Genomic DNA, 12,506 nt, shown 5'->3' with positions numbered 1-12,506 from the left:
ATGTTTGAGGAACCTCAGAGATATTAATGGAGCTGAAAAGGTGTAAGAGGGGAGGAAATGGTAGGAGGTGAGCTCAGGGAATTAACAGGGTCAGGGGGTGGGTCATGTAGGGCCTTTGTAGAACTTGGTAGTGAGGAATTTGGCTTTTGCTCTGAATGAGAGGAGAATTCCTAGTAGGGTTTTGAGCAATGGAGGCACATGGTCTGACTTCCATTTTCAAAGACTCCCTCTGGCTGCCAGTTAGCAGAGTGTTGCAATAATCCAGGTGAGAGATGCCGGTCATTTGGACAGAGCTGTAACAATAAAATTCATAATAAATGATGGTTGGATTCTGGCCAAGTGGATGTGTTGGATGATGTGTGTAAGAGAAAGAGGAGAGTAACTGAAAAAATAATAAAAGAATGATGAAGAGGAATGAAGAAGAAGAAGAAAATAGGGAGATATCTAGAAGAATGCACGCACAGTGGGGCAAAGACTATCCTTAGGACTTCCTCTGGAGGTCAAGCAAAGTACTCCAGGATTTGATTGCCTGAGTAGCCAGCATGTGATTCTTGGTTCCTAGACACAACTTGAACATGAATGTATGCTGGCTGCACATCTTCACTGTTAAAATCTACTAACCTCCAAGTGAAGTTTAGTTGTGTGGCCAACCCACTGTCAATATGTTAGACTAGTGGCCTCAGTTGGGAAGTTGGATGGAAGAGTAAGTGGGAGTGTAGTGATGGTCCAGGAAGGAGAAACTCTCACTTCCTTTTGTCCCAAAATAATGATGACCCTGAAGGGTAAGCTCGATTTACAAGGCATGAATGAGACCACGTGCAAAATAGATGTCATCATCCCCAAACCCAAATTTCAACATACAAAGGTTACATATATTATTTGCATGAGTGCTTTATTATATTGGAATTGCAGTGATATTATTAACATTTGTACAAATGCACAAAATCTTGTCTCTTCTTGCTAGAAAGAGATGTAAAAATCTGACCTAGTTGAACAGTCTTAATGAACTCATTGTCCATTGGTAACAATAAATGTGTTCACGATGCAACAAAAAGCTTAACATAAAATTAAACATATTAAATGCTGCAGCAAGTATTTACACGTATGTACCCCCCAATTTTTTTCTCCTTCCAATAAGGAAGGTGGTTACTTTACAAATAGACAAACAAACACAAATGTTTTGCTGTTTACAATTACAAACAACCCCCTAGTCCAGAACTTAAAGTGACAGCACCTTTTTTGGGACTTCCTTAGTTAACACTTTGCACAATGCTAAACTTTTTTGTTTTAGCTCTATTTTTTGGACAATATTTATATTCCAATTGTCCTAGAACATTGTGTTTGAACTGAGCCATTTTTCTGGGCCTTTTCAGAAGATCCCAAACCCCATGTCCCCTCCAGGGAGAACATTTCAAGCTTATCTTTTTCTCCAAGGCAAACCTCAAAGGCAGAACTCCTCTCTCTATGAGGCAGGTGTGATTTAGCAGAAGGTAGAAGGAAAGAGGGCAAGTAGGTCTTCTTTTCTACTGGCTGGCTGGTTGGGAAGGGTCCTTTCTCTGAAGGCCCCTCCATTTCAGCACTGCTGATACCATTAGTTCTCTCCTGTAGTGTCTACGGCATTGGTATTCGAAAGGAGCAAACTAGAATCTAAGGAGCTTATTGTGCAGAAGATTTTAATGACGGATTTAAAGCTAATTTATTCAGGTTCCATATTCTCAGTCCTGAGGCTAAAATGATTCTGTTTAAAAAGAAAATCCTACAAAGTTCTATAATATGAAACAATGTAAGAAAATATTAAATGACTTAAGAAAAGCTTTCTAAATCCTGGCTTCTAGTGAGCTAGACATTGTAAGTTGGTCTGACCATAACAGTTGATAATTATTGATTCCCCTCTGATGATAAGCTTGGAAAGGTATCAGAGTGCCACTTAAGAATATCAATCTTTTAACAAATGCTGGCAGTTTGGCCTTACCCCCCTTTTCAACTTGTGGTTAAATAGTTTATTTTTAAAAAATAGACTATTTATAAGGAAAAAAATATATAAACACTCTTTAAGCAATTTGGCTATAAGCATTACATCACTGAAAAACTCCACAAGAAATAGTAAAATATTTTGAATGGACATAGACTTTTTCATTTTCACAACATGATAAGCTAGGGTTTTTTTTTTCTTTTCATTTCTTTGTTTTGGTATTGGATTTTACTTATAAGTTTATTGCTTCTGTGTCTTCTTGTCCTTTATTAGATTATAATTGTAAAATAAAGGTGCTGTCCCTAATTATGTTCCAAGGCAACATTGTATTTTTGAGACCTAAGAATGAAATAGATAGGGCCACTGTTATTTCAGCAGCCTCAGAGAGACAATGGCTAGGACGACAGTCCAACGTGCACCACGATGCACAAAAGAATAATTCTCCTGGCTCATTCAGGACACTTTGGTTTGGAGGATGAGCTAGAAAATTCTTAAGTAGTGTAGCTGCTGCCTCACATCTGTTGCATAATATAACATTTAAAAAACATGCTATGAATGAAAGGATAAAGAGTATAAACTGGCTCTTCTCCTTGGTATTCTCGTAGCAGGCTTCATCTAGGCTGATGTGAGAAACATGTCTCTGCTATGCTACGGATGAACGCACGCGAATGTACCTGGTGCAAAGATTCTGTAAAGTATTTTAAATGATGCAGCTCAGAGCCTTAGAGGAAGGGTGGGGGAGCTGGAAAGGGGAGAGCGAAGGCAAGTGTGAGGACGGGGAGGAGGTCTGAAACAGAGAACAAGAGGAATGGAAAGGGATCAAAAAAGCTAAAGTGCAATTTTAAAATATAAATTATTTTAAAAGCGGGAGATTCTAAATTGCTACTGTTCGCATAGGCACGGTTTTATTCAAATTTAAATGGGTTGTTTCCTTTTCCTTCTCAGATATACTGCATAATGGAGCTTGAATGGCTTAAAGCTACTGCACATTGTTTGGGAAGGGACAAAAAGGGCACTGAGGAAGCTGAATAGTGCAAGGCATTCTGGGAAGTTGGGGTGGGGTGGAGAGAAGCAGAGATGAAGTTGTTTTTACACTTTTACAAGAAAGCTGTTCCAGTTATAGTTACTGATTCCCTTTAGCTGAACTCTGCTTCCTGAAGAAAAGAGCTTACTTTAAAAAATGAAAAAAAGAAATAAATGTTTAGAAAAACTATTCAGAACATAGATTAAAAAATAACTCACAGAGCAATAAAAATCCTTGAAATTTCTATGCACAGAGATCTAAGCAAACATTTCCACCAAATGATGGAGAATAGCATTTTGAAACCCTGAAAAATGAAGATACACATGACTAGAGTAGTTTATTATGAACTAATACTTTAAAAACAAGTAGATCCTACAGAAGAATACTGTTCAAATGGAATGTTTAAAAATAACATTTATTAATAAATATCTTATAAAATTCTAAATTAATAGATTCTTGTTCAAATTTTGCTTTGGTCCTTGAATTCCACTGTATACACACATACATACATATATATTTTTCTTAGACGGTTTTTATTAACCAGAAAGAAGCACATTCTATCCTAACTGGATGGCTAGTTTTATAGCAGTTACTGATGCTTAAAACCCCCCAGCCAAAGGCTGGTCTTTTACTGCAGCTGGTTTAAGATTTTAATGACAAACTCAACTAACACACTAGCGAGTACTTAACTAACAGGCAACAGCCAATTGAACATTCACCACTGACGCACCTCTGTTCAGAACACGCGCTGTGTTTGATTTCATTGGCCGGATAGGCTCCAAGAGCATCTGCTCCGAGTAAGTCACCCTAATTATAATAACGCGTGCGGTGACAGCACACACACTGCTCGTGTCCCACAGGCTGTGTTAGGAGTGTGACTTGCAGACACTGACGTGGAGGTAGGAGAGGGATGAGTGGGAGTGTAAAGGGAAGACACCCGACCTAACGCCAGGCTTGAAAATGAGTACATTCATCCACGGCTGGAATTTTCACCATACCTGTCCCGGCAGATGCTGAGAAAACTCTTAAGGAGAAACAATTAAGATGTGGATGCCTCAATTTAGGTGAGGAGTCACCTGGTAGAAATGCTATCAGGTGAAACTATCTACGTTGTTCACTCCTGTCACATAAGGCAGGGCAGGCACTGTAGAAGTTTCCAGGGAGGCTGGCAGTGACTTCAGAGGCAGATCCAGCCGATAAAAAAAGCCACACACGAATGAGGAGAGGCAGAGCTGCAGGGCCCGCCCTCCTCAGGATGGCTGCTCTGAAGGTCTTTACAACTGATGTGTGAAAGCATGGATGGATGACCCCGTAACTGAGTGGCGGAGGAGAGTGGGGTAGAAAGAAGATGTTTTCTCAGATTGGCAAAAATTGTAGGGCAAGAAGGAGGGATTTTCTGGCAGACTGATTATTCCATGGTCTGGTGAAGGCTGGGCCTTCAAGTGAAATACTTAAAATTGATAAGCCAAGTGTTGGATTTGACCAGTGAGCCTTTCAGCTCGGGATTTCAAGAAGCTCTGACAACTATTGGCATCTTTCATTGACTGTATTTCCGCGCTGCTAATGAACATACCTAAGGACCTGAGTATAACAAGAAGACAGTGCAATCTAATTATACGTTGAGGCCCGTTTGCTAACGTGTGTGGTTGGTTTGCCTACTTAGCATAAAAAACAGACATAATTGAGCTATATATAATGCACATCAGTCAAACTGTCAAGTTGCTGAATTAGGAAAACCCAGGCAAGTTCTTAACTGCAGAGTCTTTTGGTTTAACAACAAAATATTTCAATCAAGAGGTGGAACAGAAGTAAAGTAAACCATCATTTTAGTGAGAGCCCACTACCTGGACATTGATGTTACCAGAGGATTTTTAGAAAATCCTGTTTCATTAAATGCTATGCATGCAGTAAAGAAAGAAAAGTTTTTGTTTACTTAAAGCAAAAAATTAAATAAAAACCAAAAATTTTAAAAACTCAAACAAACATTTCAATGAGCTCTTTTTCCTTTTCAAGGGGACACATGGAAGGTCCTAGAAAGGAGTTTTGAAGAAATTATTTTTGATTTCAAAATAGAGATAAGAACGTTAACTTCTTTTTTAGCTAAAGCTTAAACATTCTTAGGAAGCCAGTTAGGTTAAACTGTTCAACTCTTACTGCCGGGGTTCAAAACAAAACAAAACAAACTATGAATTCAGTATTTAAAATACTTAAAAATGATATGTTTGTCTAAAATATAATAGAAAATCCTTTTGCATTTTTTCTCTTTTCCTTTTTTTTTCTTTTTGCTTTTGTTTTGACTTTTAGACCATATATCTAAGTTATGAGCTTCACTGGATACTTAAAACTTTCTTTTGAAAGCACTGCATACAGGAAAAGATTGTTGATAAATATTGATTTAAAAAGTAAGTTATTAGCTAAAACTGAAACTAGTTATAAAAATCATGCTTCACGACCCTCATATTTCTTTTTTTCTCCAAAATAGATTCTTACACTATAGCGAGAGAAAAAAAACACGTCCTTCCCTTTTCTGAACTCTTATAAAAGCTACACCTTTTGTAAAATACGATTCTTTTAAATCCCATGAACACACACGCACACACACACTCATGTTAGGAGGTCAAGCATTCAAATGGAGATGAAACACCAGCACCTGTCTAGACTGCTAGAGGGAAACATTAGCCCCTGTTATTTGTGAGATGCGACATTAAAACTTTAGCACAGTAGATTGGCTTGTTTCAAGGAGGCACAACTGTGGTTGGGGACTATCTGCTTTTCAAATGTTGCTGAAAATAGAAATCAGAATTATTTGGAAGAGTGGAGTAGCCATATCCATGGGATTCTTTCAGCAGCCAAAGAAGCGCCTTCACTGTGGTGGGAGGGCGGAAAGCACCCCTAGGGAAACACTCGGTTTTCCTTCTCTCTTTGTTCATCCAGTAGTTCGTCTACTTTCACCCACCAGAACAGCAAAGCTGGTTCCATCGGCTTAAGAAAAAAAATAACAATAAATCTTAGGCTATTAGCAGCTGATGATTGAACAATGTAATCTGTGTAGTGAATAGAGCCCTTCTGAATTATTATATAGTACATGGATTTTCAACATTAGAGACAGGCCATATAAAACCAGTTGTAATTCGAGGGTGTGATGTTATAGCCCGCATCAGAATTTGGACTTTCACAATCGAGGCTTACAAAGCTCTCCTCCCTAGTGTCTCCAGAGCTGGCAGTCACCAGTGCTTCCCGGATGGCTAAGCCACCTTTTATTTGCTCTGATTATTAAAAACATTAAATCAGGCACATTAAACATCTCCTGGTTACTTTTTTGTAAAAGGCGAGAGTCGAATGAACTCCAGCTGTGGGTCACGGGTAAGGGAAGCAATGGCTAGATCCACATTTTTGAGGTTTGTTTTTTTTTTCTTTAAAGATTATTTTCTTCTTGACATGCAATGCTAAAGGGGGAAAAGAATAAAACAGAAGAAAGTAAAAATGAAGTAAATAGGGAGCCCAGGAAAAAGTGGAAATGGAGAGGAAAATTGGGCATCAAGGAAGTGGACCAAGAGGAGGAGGAGAGGTGGTGAGATGCTTGGTGGTTTTATTTGGATGTCAATGGATCTTATAATTTTTTATAGTAAGGAAAAAAGTTGTGGAAAAGGCTCTGTATTTATCTGGGATTCTGGCGACATCACAGCGCAAACTCAACATGCATCATGACGTCATCAGACTTCCCACCCACTTGCATCTGTTTACTCAACTTATGCCTCATTTTGGCTAAAAGCTGCGGTTTAACAAGATTCAATGTTTCAGGCAAAGGGTTGGACTGATAAGAATGAAACCATGACTATATACAGAAAGAGTTCAGTTTATAAACAAGTAACTGGTACCAGAAAATTGGAGAAAAGCACCAAAGCATTTCCCAAGCTGATAGATATTAATTGCAATAACTCCCTTTTTTCTTATATAACTAAGTATAAAAGACAACATTTCCATAATAACTATAAAAATGAAAGCCAGTCTTTGAAGGGCTGAGGAGTCTTCCAGGTCTGAGTTAATTCTAAAAATGCCCTTAAAAGAAAGAACGCATGATATGCGACAGCTCTTCTTGGAGGCAAGGTCTGACCCGTGCATTTTAAAGGATGGGATTCAGGTCTGTTCTGTGAGTGGTGAGCTGACTGAGGGTGGAGCTTCCTACCACCTCGCTGACTGCCGAGGAGGTGGTGACGGTGTTATGTTGGATGACTTGGTGCTGAGAGCAAGCCGGCACAGGGCTCGCGGGAGGACTGCTCTCCGGACCTGGGGAGAAACACACAGACACACACGCCAATATAGCTCTTTCTGCGGTGGACTCGTGGACTCCTCCGAAAAATATTACTAAACGTTTAGTAGAAACAGAAGAATTTCACACATTTTCTCCTGGAGGTGCTTTTCAAAACTTTATTTTAAACTGTAGTCACAAAGCTTATGCTTTCTCGGTTTATAACTACAAGCAAAGCCATGCTATCTAGATCAGCAAAATGACTTGATGTGTTTGAGTCGTGGTACAGGAACTTCCCCATCTTGTATTTTCAAATATATCAAACGTGGAAAAATACTCACATGTGGTGGGAGAATCTGTGTTGCTCAATCTAAAAAATTATTTGAAAATAAATTGACCTTCAGCCATGAATCCTTGCTCCTCCCACCATCCCCTACTTGACTAGTATTTAACCTATTGACATTCCAGGTACAGAAACTGGAGTCTAGAAAAAGGGATCCATTTTACGTATTGGTAAACTGAGATAAGGTCGCTAGCTTTTCAGGCCAGTGAATAACATGCAACATATCCTGAGGCACTGGATGAGATTCACCCAATGCCTGTTTCCCATCCCCTGGATTTCTCTGGAAGACTGCTAGCCCACAACTGGGCTCCAGCAGGCCATTCTCCTACTTGCTGCAGGGAAAGTCTAGCCAGAAATTATCAGGATGTGGTGGGCATGGTGACGGAGGGGTCAGCAAAGAAGGATTCCCCCTGGTGCAATAGTCTGGCAGCCACTCGAGAATTCTAGCATGATACCTGCCTGGGTGTGCAATCTACACTTTACTTTTGCTCTTTCCATAAAATCCAATGCAAAATTAGTGGCAAAAAATTGGACACTAAAAAAAGCAAAGAAGTCAATGACTTACTTAGATATCCTTGTGATTCTTTCTGCATGGCTGTTATTGGGCAGTCTTTATGCGTTAACAACAACTGTTTCAGCTGTGCCACCTCGTTTTTCAACATGGACACTTCATTCTGGAAAGAGACATATCAAAGCCATGTTGAGAAAACTAGAGAATACAAACCTAAGGTCCTGTGCACTTTCAACAATCAAATTGACAAACTTTTCTTTTCTCTTATGTCCCAATTATATTAAGAACATTGTTTAACGGGATTCACCTGGAAATCTGTAGCTTGCCTTCAATTTGGCCCTCACATTTACCAAGGGCTTTCTGAAGAGACTAGGTATTAACTCAAGAGCTGAATCCTATTAAAAGTCCAGAGCACACCCTCTAGGTGGTGTACTCTGGAGTCAGGTTACCTGTGGGGGAATCTCCACTCTACACTTACTGGCTGACTCTAGGCAGGTAACATAACCTAGCCGAGCTCCAGCAACCTTGTTTATAAAAGGGCTATTAAAAACAGCACAAAGTTCGGGGGCCTGCCTGGTGGTGCAGGAGTTAAGTTCGCACATTCTGCTTCGGTGGCCTGGGGTTCGCTAGTTCGGATCCCAGGTGTAGACCTATGCACCACTTGTCAAGCCATGCTGTGGCAGGCATCCCCCATATAAAGTAGCAGAAGATGGGCACGGATGTTAGCTCAGGGCCAGTCTTCCTCAGCAAAAAGAGAAGGATTGGTGGCAGATGTTAGCTCAGGGCTAATCTTCTTCAAAAGAAACCAAAAAACAAAAAACAGTACAAAGTTCTTTGAGTTGTTGTGAGGATTAAATGAGGTAATAGATGTAAAACACTCAGAACAATGCCCAGCACATACTAAGCGTTCAATAAATTCAGCTATTATAATAATCCTCTTCATGCTGTCCTACAAGCTCAAGTTGACATTCAGTATGAGGAGAAGGCGAATGCAAGGCACGCCTTGGAAAGAATTGTGTGGCAGAATCAGTGGCTTCAAACTGAAATGCCTCAGAATAAACTGACTAATCTACCATCAGATTTCCCACTAGAAATTTCCAAATGGGCTCCAGTTCAACGGAGCATGTCCCCCTGCCTGACGCCCACTTAGCAGAAGGCATGGAAGCCCATGGAGCAAATGTTGGTCCTCTCCTGGTGGAATGAGGTCAAACCACAGAGGTAAAGGACAATGAGTTCTGGGCCATGATTGAATTAATTTGATCGGTTCATTAACTAGTTTGGCTAATTTCATTCTAAAAACTTCTTCCCCCTGAATAGCAGGGTGTTGTGGATTGTGTTTTTTTCTTATTTACTCAGATAAGTGCCTCAAATCTCCACGTTTTGTAGGAATTCACAAAGACAGGTTTACAGCTTTGTGGAATGATTTACTTGGCACTACTGTCTGCAAATACAAACGTAGTGTAGGTGGTTGGTTCCAAGGTGCTTCCCACTTGATAAAAGTAAACTATAAACATAGCATCATCTCAAATAAGCCTTTTTACAGTTGTGATAAAAAATACCCCCTCTCTGGCCAGTGTTCATTTGTGGCTGCCAGGCATTATGCTCCGCATGTAGGAAACTTAAAAAAACACACAGAAAAGGGCGTTTTAACATTGCTGTCATTAAGTCGTAGCTACACTTTCAATATGAACTTGGCTTTTCAGGCATGTATTTATCACCTAGAAAAGTAACTTTGGGATTCTAGAAGTTAATTAAAAGAATTTTTTTGAAACTTGTTTTAAAGACTACCTCCCATTTCCAAATTCATTTGCAAAATACATTATAAGCAATCAAATGTTGAGTAACATAAGTAACAAAATAATAAAAATCTCGGCTACAAAAGCTTTTCTCTTTCTCCTCCAAACTTTACCAAATAAAAATGCCTATCTGAGAAATTAGCATTAATGATGAATAAATCACTTAATTGCACAGGAAAATTGCTCTTAAATCTGAGAACATTCAGGAAAGCAAATTGCACCTCCCACCTCCAAACGAGTGTGATTGATAAGGGGCCCTGTCAAAGCCAAAAGTGACCCTTGTCAATTCTGGGGTCAGGGGAACAACTTTATTTATAGGACAATTTATTTTAGCCTTAAACACTAATTCTTTCCTCTCTGATTTTATGCCCATTTAATTCAGACAGCCTTCCTTGTTTTTCTCAGCTCTCCCTCTGCTTGAAATAGCTTGTGTAGAAGAAAGTTATTTTCAGACTGTTAAGTAGAAGGCAACCCCTGGTTAAAAACAAAACATACAAAAACAAAACAAAAAAGGAGGAAAAGAAAACTAAGTGTGAATACTATATATGTTTTTGGCCTCAAAATGAAATGTCGTATTATTTGCATTTGGACTCTAGAAGTAATACTTTTTTGAAATCACAACTGTTAGACACCTGCACCCAAACGAGAAACTCAGCTGCAGATAATGCAGACAATGGTTCTTAGAAAACAGAGTCCAGCTCCAAGTTTCAGTGAATCCAGCCACACTTTTCTACTGTGACCGAGGAAACAACAAGTAAGTAAATTATTTAAAGTGAAACAGGAATCTCTTCCTTTCTTATAATTCTGGAAGAAAAAACAATCCTACTTGGCGGCTGTCTTGGAGAAGTTGATTTTAGTCTCCATTTCTTCCTCCACCATGTCCTGGGCAGTCACAACTTTTCCCGGCAATGTTCGATCTCCCAGGCACAAAATGTTCATTGCCCCTTCCTTAAGAAAACACTTTGAATTCCGTTCACTGGGTTTCTACAATTGCAAGGAGCTAACTGCCTATAACACTTGGCACACCCCAAACCAGTTCACAATCAACCTTTTGCTTCCATGAGAGGCCACATAAACAGCACCAATCACCACCACGAACAGGATATGTTGTGTCCCAGTCTACAACCAAAGCCCCATACAAAATAGACGACTTTAGTGGCATTTGTGTCTATGGATAGCAAAGCACTTCATTAATAAACCAATACATTGTAAATATAGAAACTGAAGTCCAGGGAATTGTGAGGGTCTGGAAAAATGTAGGAACCTGGAGAGTACCATGAAAACTGACATCATTTAAAGATACATGTGGATATGGACATATTTCTTAATGTAATGTGTTAGTAATTATGTTATTTAGCTGTGTTATGGTTGGAAAATGAATGCTCATTAATATTCTCTGGGGAGAACAATCAGCCTCTCATTTAGATCATACACACATAACTAATGATGCTGATAAGGACTAAATAAAAGTCTAATGGCCACAGAAGCAACAGAAATCCATGGGGCAGCTTCCAGCAGAAAAAGGAACTCTCAAGTAGGGGTTGAGAATAATAGGGTTTAGCTTCCCAAATTGTCACACCAACCTAGTGTAGAACAAGACGGCTGGACTAGTTCTCTAGTTCCTTCCAGCAAGATCGTTTTTTATTCTACAAGTGTTTCTGTGTTGCCTTCTATTGAGAAAGCTCATTACCTAATAATCTAATGAAGGACTCGGTTTTGATTTTTTATTCATTAATTACCTACTTTTGGTACTCTCAAATATGCTTATATTTCAAGTCTTCTATTTCCTAAGAGAGCCAGTTCTGGAACCTGCTGTGCTCTCAAATCTTGTCAGTGCAGATTCCAAAACGTCATTCATAGTTTCATTTTAGCGCAAAATTTTGTGTGCTTCCACGTGTCCACATTGCTGAGAGAGTCTACAGAGCCCTCCATCAGCTTCCATGAGGGAGCCTTTGGGTTAAGAAAGGTCAAGGATCGCTGGCCTGGAGAAAGCAGTGACTCGTGTGCTGTGCAAATGCATAGTCATCTCAAAGATTCATATTGATAGACTGACGGATGTAGGAAGTGCACAAATACTAGACTATGTTTGTTTTAAATAAAAATCCTTTTCAAGACAACATAAATAGAATCTCCTTCAATTCATTTTGGAAGAGAACAACCAGATAGCAAATGTTTCAAAACGCTTGAAAGAAATCAACCGTATCCTGCAGTCCTGGTAGGGTATTAGAAATCAGGACTTTTGGAAGCATTTTCTTACTCTGAATCACCCTGCTTTATGAATCCAGGCAAAGCCTCAATTTTTTCACTCCCCCGTGTAGGTTATAATAATAGTTCTAGGTCTTCATATAAAAATACTCTGCAAAAGCAAAGGATTAATGATCAGTATTGATTCTCCTCCTGAAATCGGCCCTTCACTTTTTCATTTTTCTAAACTAGTTTGGGTTTGCTGTTCTGAAGCAGTTAGCCATTTAAATAGGGGCTGTAAGAGGGTAGATGCAGTTGGATTAATCTGTTCTTAAACCCACAGGTTGATTTGGGATGAAGTAGCACCCCTATAGAGACATTCAATGCTATAATAACAGACTTTAACAGGCACTCTGAGAAGTCCCTA

At 39.3% G+C, this 12,506-nt stretch overlaps 1 protein-coding gene across 27 annotated transcripts in view; it reads right to left on the bottom strand.

The window, feature by feature from the left end:
* Nucleotides 1-3,392: 3,392 nt before the first annotated feature.
* CREB5 (cAMP responsive element binding protein 5) overlaps nt 3,393-12,506 on the bottom strand; it is a 397,793-nt gene continuing 388,679 nt past the window's right edge. For 20 of the 27 annotated variants that reach the window (XM_070264732.1, XM_070264748.1, XM_005609273.4 and 17 more), the window contains 2 exons: nt 8,154-8,262; nt 6,396-7,283 (listed from right to left, as the gene is read on the bottom strand). In XM_070264732.1, coding sequence (XP_070120833.1) covers nt 7,120-7,283; nt 8,154-8,262 — 273 coding nt within the window. In that variant the 3' untranslated portion in view covers nt 6,396-7,119. Of the gene's footprint in view, nt 7,284-7,475; nt 7,616-8,153; nt 8,263-12,506 lie in introns of those variants that run through there. The other 7 variants (XM_070264740.1, XM_070264742.1, XM_070264736.1 and 4 more) reach the window with 3 other exon arrangements.

Source organism: Equus caballus, chromosome 4 (genome assembly GCF_041296265.1).
Source record: "Equus caballus isolate H_3958 breed thoroughbred chromosome 4, TB-T2T, whole genome shotgun sequence".
Classification (NCBI taxonomy): Eukaryota; Metazoa; Chordata; class Mammalia; order Perissodactyla; family Equidae; genus Equus; species Equus caballus.
This window is presented reverse-complemented; position numbering and strand designations above follow the sequence as displayed.